Source organism: Saccopteryx bilineata, chromosome 4 (genome assembly GCF_036850765.1).
Source record: "Saccopteryx bilineata isolate mSacBil1 chromosome 4, mSacBil1_pri_phased_curated, whole genome shotgun sequence".
NCBI classification, from domain to species: Eukaryota; Metazoa; Chordata; class Mammalia; order Chiroptera; family Emballonuridae; genus Saccopteryx; species Saccopteryx bilineata.
This window is the reverse complement of record NC_089493.1, coordinates 95,938,236-95,961,116: the sequence shown is the minus strand read 5'-3', so window position 1 is coordinate 95,961,116 and position 22,881 is coordinate 95,938,236. Positions and strand designations below refer to the sequence as shown.

At 41.2% G+C, this 22,881-nt stretch overlaps 1 protein-coding gene across 5 annotated transcripts in view; it reads left to right on the top strand.

Moving 5' to 3' along the window:
- STXBP6 (syntaxin binding protein 6) overlaps positions 1-22,881 on the top strand; it is a 314,060-nt gene that overhangs the window by 41,212 nt on the left and 249,967 nt on the right. Inside the window, exon 1 of one of the 5 annotated variants that reach the window (XM_066277615.1) lies at positions 6,429-6,492. The exons of 2 other annotated variants lie outside the window; for them this stretch is intronic. Coding sequence is in view for 1 of the 3 variants with exons in the window: in XM_066277612.1 (XP_066133709.1) it covers positions 19,157-19,232 (76 nt within the window). In the remaining 2 variants the exon portion in view is untranslated. Of the gene's footprint in view, positions 1-6,428; positions 6,493-19,152; positions 19,233-20,598; positions 20,617-22,881 lie in introns of those variants that run through there. 2 more of the 5 variants (XM_066277612.1, XM_066277613.1) reach the window with 2 other exon arrangements.

Below are 22,881 nucleotides of genomic sequence, written 5' to 3'. Positions count from 1 at the left end.
CATAAATTTTGAGTTGTTGTATGCTCATTTTCATTTGTTACAAGGAAATTTTTGATTTCTTCCTTGATCTCTTTGATAATCGATTCACTATTTAATACCATGCTATTTAGTCTCCAAGTTTTTGAATATTTTTCAGTTTTTCTATTGTAATTGATTTCCACTTTCATGTCATTGTGATCAGAGAAGGTACTCGATATGATTTCAATCTTTTTAAATTTATTGATGCTTATTTTGTGTCCTAACATATGGTCTATCCTAGAGAATGTACCATGAGCACTTGAAAAGAATGTATATTCTGCTGCTTTAGGGTGAAAGGTTCTGAAGTTATCTGTTAAATTCAGTTGATCTAGGGTGTCCTTTAAGGCTGCTGTTTCTTTGTTAATTTTCTTTCTTGAGGATCTATCCATTGATGTTAGTGGGGTATTACAATTCCCTACTATTATAATATTGCTGTTGATCTCTTCCTTTTTGTCCATCAAAATCTGCTTTATATATTTAGGTGCTCCTTTTATCGGTGCATAGATATTTATAATGGTTATATCTTTCTGTTGGATTGCTTCCTTTATCATTATGTAGTGACCTGTTTATTTCTTACAAAAGCCTTTGTTTTAAAGTCTATTTTGTCAGATATAAGTATTACTAGCCCAGCTTTTTTTTTTCATTTCATTTGCATGAAATATTTTTTTCATCTTTTCACTTTCAGTCTATGTCAGGGGTCTCAAACTCGCGGCCCGCCGAACAATTTTGTGCGGCCCACAGACTAATCCACGAAGTTCAAAATATTTTGGATAAAATTAAGTAAGCCTGTGGATTAGTCTGTGGGCCGCACAAAATTGTTCGGTGGGCCGCATGCGCCCCGCGGGCTGCGAGTTTGAGACCCCTGGTCTATGTGTATCTTTTGTTTTGAGGTGGGTCTGTTTTAGACAGTATATGTATAGGTTCTGTTTTCTTATCCACACAGCTACCCTATGTCTTTTGATTGGTGCATTTAATCCATTCACATTTAAGGTTATTATTGATATGTAGTTGTTTATTGCCATTTTATTCTTTAAATCTGCATTCCTCTTTTTCTAGATGTTTTCCCCCTTTGTTCTGTTTACAACAGGCCTTTAACATTTCTTGCAGCATTGGTTTGTTTGTGATGAATTCCTTGAGGTGTTTTTTTTTTGTCTGGGAAGCTTTTTATTTCTCCTTCAATTTTAAACCATAGCCTTGCTGGATGAAGAAGTCTTGGTTGTAGGCTCTTGTTTTGCATTACTTTGAACATTTCTAGTCATTCGTTCTGGCCTTAAGTGTTTCTATTGAAAAGTTGGATGTAATCCTTATGTGGGCTCCTTTGTAGGTCATTGACTGTTTTTCTCTTGCAGCTTTTAGTATTCTTTCTTTATCTCTTACCTTTGGTAATTTTATTATAATGTGACTTGGTGTAGGTCTCTTTGGTTTCTTTTTTAATGGGATTCTCTCTGCTTCTTGAACCTGTATAACTCTTTCCTGCATCAATTTAGGGAAATTTTCAGCTATAATTTCTTCAATCAGGTTCTCTATCCCTTGTTCTTTCTCTTCTCCTTCAGGAACCCCTATGATGCAGATGTTATTTCTCTTCATTCTGTCATGGAGCTCTCTTAGAGTTTCCTCGTACTTTTTGATCCTCTTTTCTTTTTGTTGTTCTGCTTCTGTGCTTTCATTTATCATGTCCTGTAAATCGCTGATGCGATCCTCTGTTTCATCCAGCCTGCTTTTAATTCCTTCTAGTGTAGTCTTCATTTCTGACATTGTGTTTGTCATTTCTTTCTGATTCTTTTTTATGATTTTAATGTTCTTTTTGATGCTTGCTATCTTTCTTTAGTTGCTAATTATGTCTGTCAATTGTTGCTCTAAGAACCTAGAGCGTTCTAACAATCATTATTTTATACTGTGCATCTTGTATCTTGGTTATTTCCATCTCATTTAGTTCTTTTTCTGGATATCTCTTCTGTTTATTTATTTGGATTGCATTTCTCTGTCTTCCTATTTTCTATGTGTAGACTGCTGCTGTGGGTGTGCTGTTTGTGTAGCTACCTGAGTATAGAGTTGGTGTTGTCTGCCTCCATCTTCCAGTTGTGCTGTTTCTGGATATTCTTGGATTGCCATCAGCTATGTTTGTAATCTGCTCTTTGGTACTTGTCTGCTGCTACTGCCTTTTTGCTATTTGTGTTGGCATTTTTCATGCCTTAGCTGAGTCATGTATGAGGAGCCATTCCTTAAGATACCACTCTAACTAGGATTGTTAGGTCCTAAGCTGATGCTCTCTGAATCTGGCTTCTGGATATGCCAGCCCTGGACCTTCTTGGCTGGAACCTGGTGCAGACCAGTGGGAGTCACTGCCTATGACTGGCCCTTAGCAACCTTCTTGGAGCTATGGGCAATTCAGAATTTGTGGCTGCCTCTGCTGGGCCCAGGTGCCATGGTAAATATCAGCTGCACTCCTAGGGTGGCTTTTATTTACTCTTGGCCAGTGGGTGTGGCCTCTGTGTTTTCGAGGTGTGGTCTGCCAGCCTCCCTGCTGTGGCTGCTGCCGCTGCCTCCTTGGATGTTTGGGCACAGGCACCACTGGGCGCGTGGGTCTACTTACGGGCCACACATGGGCTGCCTTGCCGGATACCACCCTCGAGGGCTGACTCTCTGGGTTAGCCCCTGCCCCTGCTGCAGCTGGGCCTGCCTGCCTTTCAGACGGTACTCAGAAGTGTGGAAGGGGCAGTTTAGCCCTGAGCTCAGCACTCAAAACCTGTGTCCCTGATATGCACCCTGCTTCTAAGCAACTCTTTGCTCTGACTAGAGTAGGAGAGCCTCTGGCAGGCGGAGTAATTGCTTCCTTTTCTAATGTTGCTTCTCACAGGAAAAATGGCCATTTCAGAGTTGGGGAGTGACTCAGGAGCACAGGGGTTAGGGTGGCTGTCTCCCACAGTCTCTTTCTGTGCCTCCGAGATTACACTCTCCTCTCACAACTCCAGTCCTGTCAGCACTCCCCGCTCTTGGATCGCCAAGTAAGTGGCTGTGAATGAGGTTTTCTGCATGGCCCCTTTAAGACAGAACTTAGGTCTGGGAGTTCTGTCTCTGTCTTGCAAACAGTAACCCAGCTCTTCTCTCAGCGAAATACTGTCCTTACGCCTCTTCTAGTCTTTGGAACTCTAGGCTGGGGCTCCTTTCCTGGAGCTAAGGACCCACAACTCTCCAAGCAACCCACCCTGCCATGAGAGTCCCTCCAGGCCACCACTCACTCCTGGGTGCGGGGCAGCTCTTTCCATGTCTCCGCCCTTCCTACCAGCTCACTGTGGTTTCCTTGGTGATCCTTGGTTATAGATTTCTCTTAATTTAGTCCAGAGTTGGTTTTTCAAGATGATTATTCCCAAGTTAAGTTGTAATCCTCTTTGGTTCTGGGAGATGGGAGTTGTAATGTCTGCCTACTCTGTCACCATCTTCTGGTCCCCTGGTTGGCATTGCCTCTTGAGTCCCCTTTAATATGTAGAGTCACCCTTCACTGTCTTTTATTACAATTTTTTTTTTTTTTGCCAAAGTGAAGCATTTGTACTCTAAAGTTTCCCATAGGCTGGATTTTGCTGATTACATACCTGTTAAATGTTCCTCTGGCTCCTGTATTTCTTTAGAACTGGTAGTTATATTTAGAGGCTGGATCAAACAAATTTAGTTTCCATATTTTGTCAAGAATACTTTGAGTGTTGTGTACTTCTGTCAGGAGCCACTGAAATTAACATTTGTTCTGCATGGGTACGTGTGTGTGTGTGTGTGTGTGTGTGTCTTTGTGATATTTTGACAATGTTGATTGTTGCTGCCTAAATCCATCAATTCATTAGTGGATTCAAACTCTTATTTTACTCATTTCTTTATTTATTACCTAGACTACGTCTATAATGAGAAACTCTTACGGATCAGGTACTTGATTATCCTGAGGTACAGTTTATGTAGGAAAGGTAGGAAAAACACCTGATTTTTTCTCTTTATCAGTATTAAAAATAATTAGTTGGGTTTATTAGCTAATTTGTAGTATTCTTCAAAGGTAACCATTGAGATAGGCAGACAGGTGGAGGCAGGGACAGAGAGGTATGAGATTCATTAAGAATTAATAATTTTAAAATATTAGTGTTTCAATTCATTGCATTTATTCTTCTTGGTACTAAAATTGTGCCACCTTTGACCAGTGAGAGCCCCTCTGTGTTCACTCCTGAATTCTTTTGATAGGATTCTAGTAGTCTTTGACAGTTGTCCTGCTTTCTGATGTTAGTTTATTCTGGGATAGTGGTTTTCAAAGTGCAATCTGAGGATGTCTGTGGGTTCCTGAGACTCTGTGGAGGGGTCTGGGGAGCCAAAACAATTTTTAAAATGTTTATTGATTTTAGAGAAAGAAGAAGGGAGAAAGGGAGAGAGAGACAGGAACAGTGATCTGTTCCTGTATGTTCCTGGACCAGGGATCAAAATGGCAACTTCTGTGCTTTGAGACAGTGCTCTAACCAACTGAGCTATCTGGCCAGGCACCAAAACAACTTTCATGGTAGTATTAAGACATTATTTTTTACCTCTTTTACTCTCATTTTCTCACAGGTGTATTGTGGAATTTTTTAAATACCATGTTAGCTATTGAAATATGTGTGTGTATATTCTTATGTTTTCTAGAATTTTCTAAGATAAATTCTTAAGTGTCTTCAGTAATTTCTAAGGAGTCCTACAGCCAAAAAACTTAAGAACTGCTGTTCTATGCTCATCTTTTAAGTTTCTTGACCCATAAGTGGAATCACTGGTGATCTTATAAATCAGCTCACTTATTTTCTAACTTCTTTATGTGTGAGAGATCTGCTCCATGTCTCACAGCTTATATGTAGCAAAACCAGAATTTAAGGTAGATGTTAATTCAGTTTTCCCCCATAAACGGGATCACTGATGTCCAAAAATTTATGATTAATCAAAGCTTACAAACTGTAAACACTACTGCTATATGTATATTGCATGGGCCACCAAGTAAAAATAGCAATTCTTTTTCTGAAATAGAATGGCCCTAGAAAGGGAAAAACAGATGTGGAGGCAGGATGAGTGGTTCTTGTAGCTCCATGCTATCATGAAAAACAAAACACTGAATATGTTGTTCTTCTGGTCAAAATAGGGAAATTCAAGATGTAGTGGTAACTCGTTAGAGCCTTAACTTTTGAAAATTTCAGTCATCCAAAGAATAACCTGCCTAGCCCATGGAATTCAATAATTGCTCAGCCACATAGCTTAAGAATACTTTCTTTTTCTTTTCCATCTGTGTTTAGTTGAACCAAATCCTGCAAGAAAGCATCTACAGTTTTCAAAGCTGAATAATGGTGCCTTACACCTGGGTCTCTCACTTTTCCATCACTGAATAGCACAGAAGCATCTGTGAGACAGGTACTTAAAACCACTGGAGTTGGCAGTTCTGGGTCCGTGGTAATCTTTATTTTGTCTCGTTCCATTGAGCTGAACTTGATAACTCATCCTTTGTCTGTAATTCCTAATAATTATAGCTTCTCTTGGGTCATGAACAACATTAACTATTGTTTCCCAGCCACAAGAAAGAGTTTCCATCATGAGGGAAAGCAGTGTGCTTTTAGAACAGCTAGCAGTGGCTTTCTGAAGCTGGAGTGTGTATGGGAGAGGCACAGCCTTACGTAAGTTCCTTGGCTATTTACCAGCGTAAGAAGCACCTGACAGCCTCAGGTTCCACCTGGAAAAGTGTCATCATAGAGGAAGCTTGGGTCAGAGTCCACATCACTGTTCAGGTGCCACGTAATTACTCTGTGGTTCAGGTGGGGAGCGAGGCAAAGAATATTCAAGAGTTTCAGAGCTCTTAGTAAAATATAGATTTCTTTTTTGTAATGTGAATATTAAGTACTAAATAAGTTTTTGTATTTATGAGGAAATTCATTTTTCACTGGAATCTGATTTGTTTTTCTCAACCTTAAATCCATCATAGTGAAATTATTTTAAGTATCTGCTTTCTGTGACCTGCTGCATTTAGATGGCTATATCTGGAAAGTCAGAAGCTTTGGCTTTTCTATCAAGTCATCTCACTGGCTCTGCTGAAGGTAGTTTTAGAATAGACGAAAGGGTATGAAGTAGAAGGTATTCTTTCATGGGGATAGGTACCACCATTGGTCATGTCAAATTTTTTTTTCTATTTGTCACTTTGATCAAATTGCAAAAAAGAAAAAAAAAAAGTTTCATGTTAAATTCACTGAACAGACCCATCTCCACATGAAAAATATCTGATTTGATTATGTGAGCCTTGAAGTTTTGGCTGGGGAATGCCAGGCATTTGGGGTTCTGGAGTCACTGAGGAAAATAGCCCCGCCTTTCTGCGCTTTGGTTTCCTGTTTAGAAAGTTCTGCTCTGTCATAAAGACCTTGAAGTGCTGGGAGGACAGGTGCTCTGCCTGTGGAGTTTTCCATAAAGTGCAGTCTTAGCTGAAAGGCTGGGTTAAAGGTAGGTGAATGCATTATAAAACATGTTTTACATACATATACATACATAGATGTATGTATGAAATATTTATTAGTTTATGCGACACTTATTTATTTATTCAAGTGTGAATAGCCCCAGGCAATTTGAATTTAGATTTAAGATTCAAGTTTTGTTTACCTAATTTCCTTTTTTCTCTCAAGAACAAAGAATATGCAGGCTTAGGAAGTGGACAGTGGGATTGATTTGAATTGCCTGAACAGGTTTAAGGCAGAAAAACTTTTATTGAATAAAGAAGAGATTAATTTTGCTTTTACTCTATGTCTAATTAAAGGGAACTCTGGAGTAGTCTATAGCTCTCTCTTCCAAGTCTAAGTGTGGGAACCCATCACAAGGTAAGCCATAATAACCTCATAGCTCTTTGTGATGGCTGCCTTGACTGAAATGTCTGTGGTGTGAATGCAGAATTCCAGGATACATTTGGGGGTGGAATCGATTATACAATGATGCCCAAGGGGAAATAAGGCCATTTCAGGATATCCCAGACACTGGGAAGAGCTCTTTCGCAACCCTCCAACTCTCAATGAACCACTGTTGCGAGCAGTTGAGTTAAACACAGCTGCAGTCAGGCTGACATGGAGCAGGCACAGCCTGGTAGAAGAACATTCCTCAATGGAGAGTACCACTCTTTAGAAAAGATAAATATAAATAATGGCATTGCATGATTTGTAGCTAGTACAGAGGCCATCACTTTGCTGAAAATTTAAGACCATTTCATGTTCAAAATTATAGTATTTTGATTTGGTTCTAAATGCAAGTGTTTTTTGTTTGTTTGTTTTCATAATGTCATGTTGCATCAGGAGGCTACATGTGGGTGTTTTGGAGCCTACTGACAGAAGCCAATGGGACTAGCAAACCTGAACTGCTTAGCTGAGGGTCAAAGTCAAGTTGGAGTGAGTTCTGGGAAGAGTATGTGATGTTGTGGCCATGGCCTTGTTCCTCAGGTGATGGGGTTGGACTTGAGTTTGTTCTATACCAGAGGAGGAGTGCTTTTTTCTGCATCTGATTATACTATATGATACTGTTCAACCTGACATTTGGGGGCTTGGGTCTGGGAAAGAAGTATGTTTTAATTATTCATTGTATAGTTTTGTATAATTTCTATTTTTTATCTCTCTCTTACTTTTACTTTGAGGGGCAAGTAGGAAAATGGAAAAGCAGAGAACCCAGGTAATCCTTAAATAAGAATAAGAGGGAAATGTGTCACAGGAATGGCAAACTCTCTCCTGAAGTGCAGTTGGAATCCCACTACCAAGAGAGAAATGAGGAATTGATATCAGTTAGTCTTTGCTCTGTAGCATAGCATCTTCAAACTTAGCAGCTAAAAACAATTATTTTCCCACAGTTCTGTGGGTTGATAGTTTGGAATGGGTTCACCTGAACACCTCTGACATAGCCTGGAGTCACTCCTGGGACTACATGCAATCAGCTGTCACCTCAGATGAGTCAAGGATGGTCTAACTCACTTGACCGGCAGTTAGCAAGCTCTGGGCTGGGTGACTAGTTGTCTTCCATGCAGCTTCTCCAGCAGGCGAGCCCAAGTTTAATCACATGATGGCCTCAAGATTCCAAGAGAATGAGAGTAGAAGCTATGAGGTTTCTTGAGTTCTAGGCCCAGAATTGGTACAGCATCACTTCTGCTACATTCTTTTGGTCAGAGCAGATCATAAGGCTGGCTTAGATTCAAGGGCTGGGGAAACAGACTGCTCCTGTCAGAGAAACTGAAAATAATCTGTGGCATATTTCATCTGTTACAAATGATTTACATAGGCGAATAGCAATGTCTCTCCACACTCTTGCACAGGGCCTCGCTCTTACAGGCTGAAATCACTAAGACACTGTCCTGGCCCTCAAATCTAGGGGAAGAGGTGTTAGGGCAGGGTGTAGATTTCTCCCAAAGCTGGCTACTCTGGTAGGGACATCTCATTATCTGCACAGGGACGAGGTAGGTTAGGTGGCACATTCCAAAGGGGCCCCTGAAAGCCAAGAGGAAGGTAATACAAAGAGGAAGGATATAAAGTGAGGCAGGGTTTGCTCGTTTGCTCTCCCCGCCCTGCTAAGGGACCTTGTTCACTTGATGTTTTCAAGCCTTAGTTTCCCCAGCTCCGTAAAGAAGAGAATAGCTCTATCAGCCATTCTCTGTCCCAGGGAAGGATGAATGAGGGGACCAAGAGAATTTAAAATAAATGTGGTCCTAAATGCAGTGTGATATCCTGGATTGGATCTTGGAGCAAAAAAAAAAGTACATTAGTGGAAAAACTGGAACTCTAAACGAAGCCTGGATTTTAGTTAATAATAACATTCCTGTGTGATCACCATAGTTAATGATTTTTTTCTTGTGATGAGATCTCTCTTACCAACTTTTGAAAATGCAATACAGTATTATTAACTATAGTCACAATACTGTAGATTATATCACTGTGACTTATTTATTTTATAACTGGAAGTTTGTACCTTTGACCTGCTTTACTTGTTTTACCTTCTTTTTTCCCTTCTCTTACTTCTAGCAACCAATAGTCTGTTCTTTGTATCTATGAGCTTGGTGGTGTTTTGTGTGTTTTAGGGTTTTTATTATATTCCACATATAAGTGAAATCATACAGTATTTGTCTTTTTTCTGACTTAGCAGTATTTCACCCAGCATAACAATCTTAAGATTCCATTTTGTTGCAAATGGCAAGATTTTCTTTTTATGGTTGAATAATATTATATTATATGTGTATATATTTATACCACATTTTCTTCATACATCCAGTGATGGGCATTTAGATTGCTTCCATATCTTGACTATTGTAAATAACTCTGCAATGACCATGGGGGTGCAGATATATTTCAAGTCAGTGTTTTATTTTTCTTCAGATAAATACACAGAAGTGGAATTGTTAGATCATATGGTAGTCATATTTTCAATTTTTTGAGAGACCTCTGTACTGTTTTTCGTAATATTCAGTAATTTTTTTAACAACCTAAAGTAATTTATCAGGTACATAGCTGCTTTTGGAAAGCTGAGAATATTAATCATTCTTTTTTCTTGAAATGAATGTTGGCTACTTCCCATGACTAGAACTGATTCTGATCATTTTACATGTGGAATGCAGGTAGATTTGTTTCTGAAACCGTTTGAAGGGATTCCCCGTCCTCTCTGGTCATGCCTCGAGTGCAGGTGCAGGTGCCGCTGCCACTCCAGGGGCCGGACTGTGGAGTGGAGTGCACAGTGAGCCAGGCCAGCACATGTGATTCTTGTTCGGTGAAAAGTGCCATTTTGTTGTATATGGCACTTTTCACCGAACAAGAATCACATGTGCTGGCCTGGCTCACTGTGCACTCCACTCCACAGCAAAATGGTGGGATCTTGATAACATTATACGGAGTGAAATAAGTAAATCAGAAAAAAACAAGAACTACATGATTCCATACATTGGTGGAACATAAAAACGAGACTAAGAGACATGGACAAGAGTGTGGTGGTTACCAGGGGTGGGGGGAGGGAGGACATGGGAGGGAGGGAGGGAGAGAATTAGGGGGAGGGGGAGGGGCACAGAGAACTAGATAGAGGGTGGCGGAGGACAATCTGACTTTGGGCGAGGGGTATGCAACATAATTTAATGACAAAATAACCTAGACATGTTTTCTTTGAATATATGTACCCTGATTTATTAATGTCATCCCATTACCATTAATAAAAATTTATTTTAAAAAAAAAAGTGCCAATCCTCAACATTCTGTCCATTCTTGGTTTGTTTTGGGATCTTACGATGGGATGACAATTACTTGAGTTTTCTAGAAACCCTGCTTTATGACAAAAAGTGATTTGTCTGTGAGATCTCTTTTTGAGATGCTCTGAGTATGTCAGAAGAATGTCAGTATGCTGGAGCATTGCAGGAGTAATTTCTTTGTGGCTCAGATCTTCAGATACAGAGAAAAGAGTTCAAATGTCTTCTCTTTTTCTTTCTTTTTTTTTTTTTTTTTTGCATTTTTCCAAAGCTGGAAACAGGGAGAGACAGTCAGACAGACTCCCGCATGTGCCCGACTGGGATCCACCCGGCATGCCCACCAGGGGCGATGCTCTGCCCCTCTGGGGGGTCGCTCTGCCGCGACCAGAGCCACTCTAGCGCCTGGGGCAGAGGCCAAGGAGCCATCCCCAGCGCCCGGGCCATCTTTGCTCCAATGGAGCCTTGGCTGCGGGAGGGGAAGAGAGAGACAGAGAGGAAGGCGCGGCGGAGGGGTGGAGAAGCAAGTGGGCGCTTCTCCTGTGTGCCCTGGCCGGGAATCAAACCCGGGTCCTCCGCACGCTAGGCCGACGCTCTACCGCTGAGCCAACCGGCCAGGGCTTGTCTTCTCTTTTTCATCCTTTCCTTCTACAGGTGTCTACTGAGCACTTCTGACAGGCCAGGCACTGTTTTGGTGCTGGACAACATGGATATCATTGCTGGCCCTCACAGAGCTTCTAGAGTAGGGAAGGCAGTCACACAAATAAGTTAAATATGTCAGATGGTGATATGTGCTATCAAGAATATTAAAACAGGGATGGGGTGGGAATAGTGCCAACGTGTGAGGGAACCATAGTAGGACCTAGCATCTTGCATGACTTGTGGTGACTGATTGGACCCACGGGCATGAAACAACATAGTCTCTTACATATTGTGACTGTCCTGTCATAGTCATTATTAGTATTGTCATTGCCACAGTCATAAAGTATTTATACTTACCCCACACCTATTGGCAGGGTTGTATGTGGAATGAGTCATAGAGTTGTGTGTTTGTCCTGAAGACTGACAGCTCTTATGTGGACACAGGCAGAGGACCTTACTAATGACAGCTTTTTAAAAAATTGACTATATTTACTCAGCAAACATTATTCAAGGCATTGTGGAAGACAGGAAGATAAGTCAAGATATACTTTGCCAAAAGAGCATATATTTGTTTGTAGTAGATCATTTGCATGTCAGTGATACAGCATCTGAGATAGACCAAGAAAGGTCCATGACATAGGCTGATTTGTCGTTTTGCTGAGGCATGATATTCAGTTACATGCTTTGGGAGGCGGGTCAGGGTAAATAACCCAGGAGTGTGTCAGCCAGTTGCCCAGTGTCCACGTTCCAGCACAGGGTTGTTTCTACCCCTTGTTTAATGTGTAAAATGTCTCTGAGGTGAAATATCCTCTCTTTGTGAAAGATTGCTCTGAGGAGGAGGTCAGCTCCTAGTGCTGGGATGAAAGTGCTGAGTCGAAGACATGATGGTTCCTACCCAGGGAATGGAATCAATGGAGTGTCTCATGGAAACACTGAGCATTTTGTTCCTTTGGGAGGGAAACCATATGCTGTACCACATGTATTTGCCACCTCAGAGATGAACCCCTCATGAACGTATTATTTGGGTGAATCCTGATAAAGGCCCAAGGGAAGTGTGGTCATGAGAGAATGTATCTCCCCTATTGAAGATGACTCTCTTGGAGGAAGCTAAGCAAAGCTTCTTCATCAACTGCCTTCTCTGGATGCTAATATCAAGTTATTCCCTTTCCTTCAGAAATAAAGGGTCAGCCATTTTGTGTGAAGATCTCTGAAATACATTTATCAGCCTCTCTTGCACTGAGGTGTGGCCATGTTGACTGAGTTCTTGGCACTAGAATGATCATGGTAAAGACAGCAGAGCCTGACAGCTTTAATCCCTATTTCAATGTAAAGAAGAGGTGCACCCCATTCACCTATCCCCCATCATAGGAGCAAGACACAGTGTTCTAAGGTGTTTGCACCATTATATTCTTTTGGGTCTATTTCAGCAGAGACTAGTCTTCCCTAACTAATACTGATACTGTGTGTGGTGAATGAGAAGCAAACACTACAGTTTCAGTACCTTAGTCTTACTTCATTGGGAGGCTGGATCCAGTTGTTGCCACCTGTATGGTAGCATCAGTGCTCTTGGATGAGGGTTGTTATTGTGCTTGTAGGCTAAGAGTGTGGCTTTATTACTACGCTCACTATTCATGATTTACAAATGTCTGTGCTCCTTGCTGAGTCCCCCACAGCTGAGGATAGAGTTCATGGAGTGCTAACTAACCCCTGAGTTTTCTTCTTCTCTTCATATGTTTTAGTGCCTACCTTATGCTAGGTGCTACTGGGGATACCTAGAAGTGAAAGAAACATGACCTGTAACTTTAAAGGGCTACAATTCTAGTTGACCAGACTATCTCCAGTGGAGCTGAGCTGAAGGTAACAAAAAACAAAAGTTAAATTTCTTAAACAATATGTGATTTTTTATTAAGATCTGAGATGTATGTAGATTTCAGGTGCTGTTTCTCTGCGATTTTTACTCCAGTAAGATTCACCCCTGAAATTTATAGTCAACAGTGTCTACAACCCTACTAAGTATTGCCTTCCCCTTTCCTCATGCAGTGGTGAGATTTGAGTAATTCATTTCCAACTGATTCTCTGCCTTAATGAGCATTTTAAGTATTAAAAAACGATATACTGAAAGGTAGTTTATAATTTCATGCACTTAATACTAAAATAAGAATAATAGAAAGAGGTACACTAAACTAGGTTGTGTTATAAGAGTTTTAAACAATTAATGAAAAATATTAAATAATACCTGACCAAAAAACAATAAAACTGTTATTTAAGATATTTCCATATTGCTTCTTGATTGGAGTCCTCATTTGCAATTATTTTCACTTATGAACTGAATGAACATTACTATGGGCGCTTAGAATATGCTGTTATGCAGATGAATGTTCAAAATGAGTAAGGAATGTAAACTTTTGATTTCTACATTGGGCAGCTGCCCAGGCACCCACCTTAGATAGAACCATGATTACAAGTGCCATTTTAACAACTGGTTCACGGAAGTCAATAAAAAATTAGGTATTGGTTCTGCTGAACCGGTGCGAACCAGCTGAATCCCATCATAGTCCTCATGTCTGTAATTCTAATATGGGTCATTTAACAGATGTTCCACATTGTCTAGTGCAAGATGACTGGGTGCCTTTTTTCCTTTGAATTCAATTGAGCTGGGCCCACTGTGGAAGAATTAGGAGTTGTTACTTTACTGTGTATTGTGAATGTTGGATAGTGGTATGAAGGGATTAGTATGTGAACCTGAGAAAATCCTATTCAGCTGTGTTTTAGTTGTTAGTTTCAGCAGATTCAATGGCTCCCTTCATTTGGCCTTATCACTCTATGCCAAGTTAGAATTTGAAGATCAGCTGCTTTTTTCTTCTTTAGCCTGTTATCAATTTCAGTCTTCAGTTTGCTCTATTATTATTATTTGTCCTTGTTACTGTTGACTTGTCTATCTTCCTTCTGAGATGGTCTACTCCTTGGAGGTAGGCACCAGACTTCCGCTATCTCTGTATTCTTTCCCCCTAGTCCTTTACCCCAGAGCATAGTATAGCACTTTATATATATTTGTTATGTATGTCTCAATAATTGTATGATGAATCAACTGATCACTTAAATTTTTTACACTGGAAGAGCTGGTTTTATGCTTGGTGAATAACTCTTTCTATGGCAGACATTACTTCCTGCTGCCACTGTGTAGCTGTCAATTCTTATGGTGTTTCATCTTGTTTAGCTTTGTGATTTTAGCCTTGTCTTAGACAGTAACAGGAAACACCCAGCATGAGTCTAAGGGAAATTGTTGACATGCTAAATGATTGCTGTTTGAGTGTAGTAGGTTGTATCTTGACCTGCTTCAAAGAGTATTTGTAAGGTTAATGGTCAGTGGATCATACTGAACCACATTCTTATAATTTTTTTGGCAAAACTAAGATGTTATATGTAGTACTATGTCAATCAATTTTTTTAAATTAATTTTTAGAGAGAGGAGAGGGGGAGAGAGAGAGAGAGAGAGAGAAAGAGAAGAGGGAGAAACAGGAAGCATCAACTCATAGTAGTTGACCAGGCAAGCCCAGGGTTTCAAACTGGTGACCTCAGCATTCCAGGTTGACACCACCACAGGTCAGGCTATGTCACTCAATTTAATAAAAGAAAACAGATGAACTTTTTTCTGCTTGGGAGTTAGGTGTGTATCTTAGGTCTTAGTTCCCTCACTGAAAATTCTGGAGAATTCTCCGAAAAGAGACTCATGGACATCCATACTTAGGCATGTTTCCCCTAATAAAATTGCAGCTAAAGTCCTTCCCTCAGGGGTTTGTTGTGTTCCCTCCTAAGAGCACATTTTAATAACGGTAACAGAACAGAAGGATGACTTAGGCTTTAGGATACTAAAGGCTGGGAAAAAGGTATTTTACAGGAAGAGCACACCACTGTCCTTTGTAATTAAGGGCTTAGATCTATTCCTTTGAGTAACAGTGGGATTGCTGTCAATGCCTTCCTTCATTTTAGACTGAACAACTGGTCTTTCCTCTCCCCTCCAGCTGAGAAGTGACTTGAAAGAAGGCCGGCCAGAAATCTTGCTCTACTCACTCCTTTTGTCAGTTTATGAACCTTTTACTCAAAGTCACTGAAGCAGGAGATCATCTTCTGTCTTTGTTAGTTTGACCTTTACATTTATGAACCTGTGATGTGCACATTTCAGTGCTGTCTTACTTGTTGCTTAAGTTTAACTGGCTTTGTGAAGACAGGGAAACTATTATTTCTTTAACAGGACTTAGAAAAACATAACAACGCAACTGTATAGAATTCCCTGTCACAGATTAACAAAATAATTTTAAGCATTTATGTTGGAAATATTGACATGATTATCTTCTCTCAAAATAGTCTGTGATGATTAATAGTGAAAGAGTTAGCCTCACCAGGTGGTGGCACAATGGGTAGAGCATCGGACTGGGATGAGGAAGACCCACGATCGAAACCCTGAGGCCGTCGGCTTGAGCCCGGGTTTATCCATCTTGAGCATGGTGCCGTTGGATTGAGTGTGGTATCATAGACATGACCCCGTGGTCACTGGCTTGAGCAAGGGGTCACTTTCTCTTGTTGTAGCCCCCCCATCAAGACACATATGAGAAAGCAGTCAATGACCAACTAAAGAGACTAAGGAGTCACAACGAAGAATTGATGCTTTTCATCTCTCTCCCTTCCTGTCTGTCTGTCCCTATCTATCCCTCCTCTGACTCTCTCTGTCTCTGCCACAAAAAAAAAGAACAAAGCGCATCCAAAAACTGCATCTTGCTTTATTTATAGGGCAAAGTGGGCCATTAGCAAATTAATGAGATTTTTGGTCATGTTTCCAAGGCAACCCAAGAATTTTACCAAGTGCAGAAAACCTCCACCATACATATCATCTTAACTTTACACCAAACAAAGGATAGAAGAAACTCGCCTCCAGTCTTTCTGGGGAACTTGGGGGTAGAGTAAACAATCCAGCACCACAGCTTAACAGCCTTTTGCAATCTAATCAGGCAAATGAGGTGGGGGGTTGGGCAGACTGTCAGCTTACAGCCCCACACCTCTGTCCCTAAAAAAATCTAAACTCCAAAAATTCTGTTGGTATTCTGATATCCAACAGGCATATATTTCTCTGGAATATCACAGGGCGCACCTGGAAATCTAGGGCACACCAGTGTGCCCTGGCGCACACTTTGAGAACCACTGGCCTAGTTAGTGAACACAGGAAATCAGATACATCTAGTAATATCTTATAGGTTGTAAAATATTTAGTGGGGTGAGGGCTAGTTTGATTGGGTGGGGAAGGAGGAATTGAGTATGAAAAAAAGTAAAATAGCAGCCATAGACAGGATTTGAGCTGAATTTTGAAAGATTTGATATTTGATTTGGTTTTTAATAGTTCAATAGATGGCAGAGAGAACACAGGATAGTGAAGGTGTGGAAGATGGTGCCAAGTTTGAGTTTGGATAGTACAAGGAGGTTGAGTTGGCTCAGTACATGAGTGCCAATATAGGTGTGTCGCTGTGGGTGAGGGGTGAGGCCTGCACACATGGAGAGGAGTGGGAAGGACTCTGGCCTGTGAGGCTGGAAATTACTCCTTCCTGCTTCTGCCCTGTAGATGTTGTGAGAGTTTAGATAAAGTCACTTCCCTTCTCTGGGCTTCAGTTTCTCAGTCTGTTAAATGAGAGTGTTGGATTTTATTAGTGGCCTGTGCTTTTATTTTTCCCCCTTTTTCTTTAGAAATAGAACCTTTTAGTCAAAGGAAATTATACTTTAAATTAGGAGTAAATAAAGCAGGTAAAAGTGGAGTTGCTCTCCCTGAGCCGTTGTAGTTGATGGCTGGGTGGCAATGATGTTGGGATGATGAAGATCCCCCTCCCCATCCTCAAAGATGTTCCTTGTGGGGGGGCTCTGGAGTCCCCAGGGGTTTGAGGAGCACTACTGTGCAGAAAACGCTGGCCTAGCGAACAGGGCAGCCCATGCAGGTCTGAAGATTGGCTCAGCCGCTAAGCTATTTTTTTTTTTTTTCCTGAAGCTGGAAACAGGGAGAGACAGTCAGACAGACTCCCGCATGCGCCCGACCGGGATCCACCCGGCTCGCCCACCAGGGGCGATGCTCTGCCCATCCTGGGCGTCGCCATGTTGCGACCAGAGCCACTCTAGCGCCTGAGGCAGAGGCCACAGAGCCATCCCCAGTGCCCGGGCCATCTTTGCTCCAGTGGAGCCTTGGCTGCGGGAGGGGAAGAGAGAGACAGAGAGGAAGGCGCGGCGGAGGGGTGGAGAAGCAAATGGGCGCTTCTCCTATGTGCCCTGGCCAGGAATCGAACCCGGGTCCTCCACACGCTAGGCCGACGCTCTACCACTGAGCCAACCAGCCAGGGCCACTAAGCTATTTTGATGTCAGTGCTTCCTTCATCTTTAGCTTTGTTTCCATTTTTGGACTGATCTCTTCCCTGCCCTACCCTCTGCTGCTCAACTATGTTCAGTGCCGTTTCCCATTATACCCAAAGTGCTTCCCTACTTTATGCCATCTTTTTGCCATTTTTCTCTTCTTATATCTCTTGTTTCTTACTGATTTTTCTCACCTTTCTTTAATTTGTAAGAATAGATTGGCTTCTTTAGAGTATAAAAGAATTGTTGTAATGGGTAATGCCATCAAGTGCCCACTGTGGATACTTGTATGGCCAGTAGCCGTGGCCACCATCACAGCCACCTGGCTCATGCAGGTTTAGGTTCACATTTAATTCGGACAGATCATAAAGAAACAGTGGAACCAAAAACTGGAGCCATTTTCCTTTATTCTAGACTCATACAGGCCAAGTGAAAAACAAACACACAGTGCACCAAAACCCACTCATCTATTCCTCCGGTTCCACAAGCAGGAGAATCTTTCTGGTTTTCCTAGAATCAAAGGCCTAAGAGCCTCACTCAGTCCCCTCTACATGCTTCCATTTTGGCTGCCTCCTCTCCTCCATGTGGCCTTTCCCCTCTGGAACAACGTGGTCTCCTCAAAATGGCCTCCTAGCTCCTCTTTGTAAAACTTTTCCCTGGGACAACCCCTTCCTCCAGCACACATTAGCATAACCAAGCCCCTTCCCAAACACGAAAGGCAATTAGCTGTATCACGTGAGAACATTACCACGTGAGAGCAGCAGCCATCTTTAACAATAAGAGTGAGAAAACCCCAGAAAATACAGATTTTACAGCTCATTCACCCAACAGTACTGTTCTAAATGTTTTTGCATAAGTTATTTTATTTCATCCTTAATGACAGTCTCATAAGGTATGTATTAACATCATTATTTTAAAGATGAGGAGACAAAGTCAGGGACAAAGAGGCAAATAATGTGATGATGTCAAAGAGAAACAGTTGTCAGAACTGTGACTCACGCATAGGCAAGCTTAGCTGGTTCTAGTCCCCTTCCACTTAACATTGCTTAAATTTTTTTACTTTACAGCTGTCAATTCTCAGGAAGGGTGTATTCTCATTAATTCCCTGGTCTTTGTATGCTCTGGATCCCTTTCTGCTCCCTTTCCTTCCCCCTTTCCTTCCTTCCCTTTTTTGAAAAGAGGGAAGCAAAGAAGTCTTTTGTGATGCCAAGAATGACCTAGTTAAGCTCTAACTGAAACTCACAAGAGAAGTGATTTGGAGGTTATTGTTTTCAGTGCATTTCTCCAGATGTGACAAGGAAAGAAAGCTGAAGGTTTCAGGCATCCCAAACTTATTTAGGTTGAGAGTTGCAAGTTGACTGAGGAATTTGGGGGTAAGGGAAGTAAGTCAGGGGGGAAAAGGGGCAGGGCCAGGCATTTGGTTAATTGTCAAAGTCAAGAAATAGAAAATTGTTTCTACTTTCCACTGTTATTTACTATTTTGAAAAGCTAAGCAACTTTAGGGAATGATTTTTCCTTTTGTCCTGCTGTGCTATTTTAATATCTTGCCAAGAAGTCTTTATATAATTACTTGGAAATAATAAGGAGGAAGCTGTGCCATCATTGATTTTTGCTAAGTATGTTGTTGCTACCAAGAGATCAAGGAAAAAAGTAAATGATTAACCAAATTTCTAAGGACTAAAACCTTTGAACTGCAAACTGTTATAAATGTTTACTCAGCAGAAATAAATCCACTAAATGGCCAAGAAGCATTAAAAAATTAACCTGGGAGCTTTTGGCCAATGTCTGGCCTATTTCATTATAACAAAATTTAATGATTGGAAGGTAAATTTTAAGAAGTAAAAGTCAACCCAGGCTGTTTGGCTCAGTTGGTTAGTGTTGTCCTGAAACACAATGGTTGCAGGTTTGATTGCCAGCCAAGGCACACGTGGGAAGCGACTCATGAGCACACAACTAGATGGAACAACAAGTAAATGCTTCTCTCTCTCTTTTCCCCCCTCTTCCCTCCCCCTTTCCCCTCCCTTTTCTGTCTCTCTAAAATCAATCAATAAAACAAAGCAAAAAAGTAAAATTTATGTAGGTGTGTTACTTTTACCAATAAGTTATAAAACTGTATTACAACTTAGCCATTTCTCTTATTTCAACTATGTATTTGGGGTATGTGTGTGTGTGGGGGGGGAATGAGTTCAAATATGGAAGCATATCTCTAATTGATATATCTCATCTATCTATCTATCTATCTATCTATCTATCAAAGTCAATATAAAAGTTTTTACTGAAGCACTTTCTTTCCATTTACTGAATTCTGAAAGTAACGTTCAGATTTATAACATACTTGGTTTAAAGCAGATTCTAAAATCTGGTGTGTGTTTTTTGAAAGGAAAGCAATAAAGTAAGTTTATTGGGATGTCAGTACACATTTTACTTCAGAGCAGAGATGTTGGAAACCAGCTAGGCCTTCTAACAGGACAGACAGGTGATAGACATCCAAGGGAGTTTAGTTACTGTATTTCTAAAGCAGTGCTATCTATGTGGTTGACTATGGATAACTCCAAAAGATAAGTTTTATTTCTAAGAAATTTATTTTCTAACAGCTGCTTGATACCCCTAAAAGAAAAAATTTTTTTTTACTTATATTGTTAGGGAGTCCATGGACACTAAGGGTGAACTTTTTCATAACATTTCTACAGTGTTAATATTGCGTCTAGCAGCCTAGTATAAAATTCTTTTTAAAAAAAGAATCTTGTTATTTCCCCTGGTAGGAATTAATCGATACTTCTCATTCATGGATTCATTGATGGATTCATTTATTCAGTCAACAAACTATTTTTGAAAACTTAAATGGGATTAAAACTATGAGCAAGATAAAAATAGTACCTGTCTTCCCAGAATAGTGAGGCATTTGGAGTAAGTACACAGGTTACCAGGCAGTATTGTGACTGCTGTAATGGGTGAAGTTAGGTTGCATGTACGTTGGGAAGACTTCTAGAAGAAAATGCTGTCTAAGCAAGTAGGAGTTAACTGGGTGAGCAGAGAGGATTAGAGGCACAGTATACAAGGTTGCACAAACAGCTTTGTGGAGGGAGTGAAAGAGGCATAGTGGCTCTGAAATGGAAAGGAGTTCCGAGTGGTTGGAGCTTGGAGTGTGAGGGAAGAGAAAGTAGTGGCAAGGAGCGGCTAGAGAGAGATAGTGGTTCTGGAATCCGGAGAGCCTTAGTAAACCACTCTACTGATGGCAGTTGTGGCCACTGACCTGATGACGAGATGTTTTGTAAAAATCATAAATAGTTGCTGTGTAGGAAATGCATTGGAGGGGGGCATGAGGTCATCACTGTTCAAGGTCAAAGAAAGAGGTAAGTCACCTAGAATCTCATTTTTAGGGTTTATTTCCTAAGAACCCCTTCTGGTACCAAGTACTACTACATAGGTCAGGGTCTCTGATTTAAGAGAGGGAACTAGGGACACATAGGGTGTTGAAGGGCTGAGTAAAAGGTGGAAGTAGAGATAGATAACATAGAGATTAGTAACTTTAGGACGCAGCTGCCATCCCTAGGACTGTAGGGAACAAAATGGAATCGTTGTGGTCACTAAACAGAGAAACTCAGAGTTGGGTCCACCATAGAGCTGTGCTAACTGCTAAGGAGGTGCTTGGACCTATGAGGGGAGGGATTACCTTAAGTCTCATGCATGGGAAACTGGAGTTACCTGCCATTGTGGAGTCTGACAGGAGCTAGAAACAGGAAAAGAGCTTCTTCTCTCCTCTACCTTCCAGCCTCCTGCCAGTGGCTCCAGTTGTCAGAATTTAACAAGAAGCCAGTTGCAAAGGAGTCTGGGAAATGCAATTTTCAGACTTCTAGCTCTAGCATCATAGAACAGACTGAAAGGGTGGGCTTGGCCTGAGAGACAGCTGGTAAATAAACTGCCCCAGGCATTATAGAAAAGTAACTCTAGCTATACTATGGGATCAGGATTGGAGGGAAGCAAACCTGATTACCAGCTGATCAATTCAGAGGTTATTAACTAAACAGGTGACAGTGGCAGCCTGGTTTAGGGCAAGGACAGAAAGAAGAAGTGGGTAGATGTGGAGATATTTATAATGTGGAAGGGAACCAAATTTGTTGACTGATCTAGTGTGAGAGATATGGTTATGTAGAGCAGAGGGAATAAAGGAGGAGGGGGTTAAGGAGGAAGGTTGTGTTTCTGACAGGTAGATGGTGGTGCTGTTTACTGAGATAGGACTAGAAACTTTAGAGGAAGATGATTTATTTAGTTTTGAATTTTGGATTTGAGGTGCTTGTGGCTCATCTAACTGGAAATTCACTGTAGATATCTGGTCCCAAGATGTCCATGTGATGTATTTTCAGTCTATTGGTAGCCTTAGGATGAATGAGATTACCAAGGGAGACTATAGAGTGCAGAAGGAAGTGATTATAAGGCAGAACCCTCAGGAATAACAATGGTTTAGCAAAGAACACAGTAGTGGAGAAAAGTTTATGAAGAAGGCTGTGAAAGAGTGGTCAGAACGGTTGGAAGAAAACCAGAGTGCATGATGTTCCAGAAGGCAGGGAAGAGCATTGGAAGAGGAGGAGATGGCCAACAGTTCAGGTGCTTAAAAGTTTGCTGTGCAATCTTGTTTGTGCTTCTTTTATTACACTCATCAAGTCTGTTTCCCAGAGCTGCTTATGAGTGATTCTCCTCTGGTCAAATGTAGGTCTGGGACACTGTTGCATATACCTCAGTACCTGGCCCTGATGTTTTGCACATAAGTATATAGTCGATGTGTGTTATTTGCATTAGATTAATTAGTTGTTGGCAAATTCCAGGTTGTGGATTGGCCATTTGCTTTTGTAAAGTTTTATTGGAACCCAGGCCTATTTGTCTGTGGTTGCTTTCATGCTATAACCGCAGTTAAGTAGTTGTGACCAAGACTCTGCAACCTACAAAACCTAAAATAGTTACTATGTGTCTCTTTATATATATTTGTTGATCCCTGGGTTATGGCCTTGAAGCTGCTTTATTTAAGCTGGAAAGATTGTCTTTGACTTTTCCTTGAAAAAAATGTTTAATATATTTAGGAAAGTTGTGGAGGATAGTCTCTGCCTTCTTGGGGTTGGTGATGGTCTTGTTTTTGGCACGAAGGCATTAGAGCCAAGGGAAAGAAAAGTTAGCAGCAGATGGTTATAGCAGTCTTTTTCAACATGACTGGGGACAAGTGGTACCTTGATAAGGAGCACTGCTAGGACAAGGAAGGTAGAACAAGAGGGAACGTGGATTTGTACATTTAAAGCATGCCTTTTTCAGCTCTGTGATGTGCTGGTCCTGTGCTAGGTGCTAGGATTTCTCTAGTAGTTCAGAATCTGGTTGGAGACACAGCCCTATAAGCAGAAACAGTCCTCCATGATGTGCTAGGTCTGGTGATAAAAGACGGGCACCTGACCCAGCCTGGGGAGGAACAGCAGGAGGAAGAATAACGACACTGGGAGGAGTCCACCAGGTGCCTCAGGTGCCACATTGTCACTTCACAGCTGGGAGTGGATGAAGTGGATATGTGGCTAAGTGAGTCCTCTGCCAGCTCTGTAATCAGAAGTTCTGTGTGAGAAGTAGGGCCCTTGAGGCTG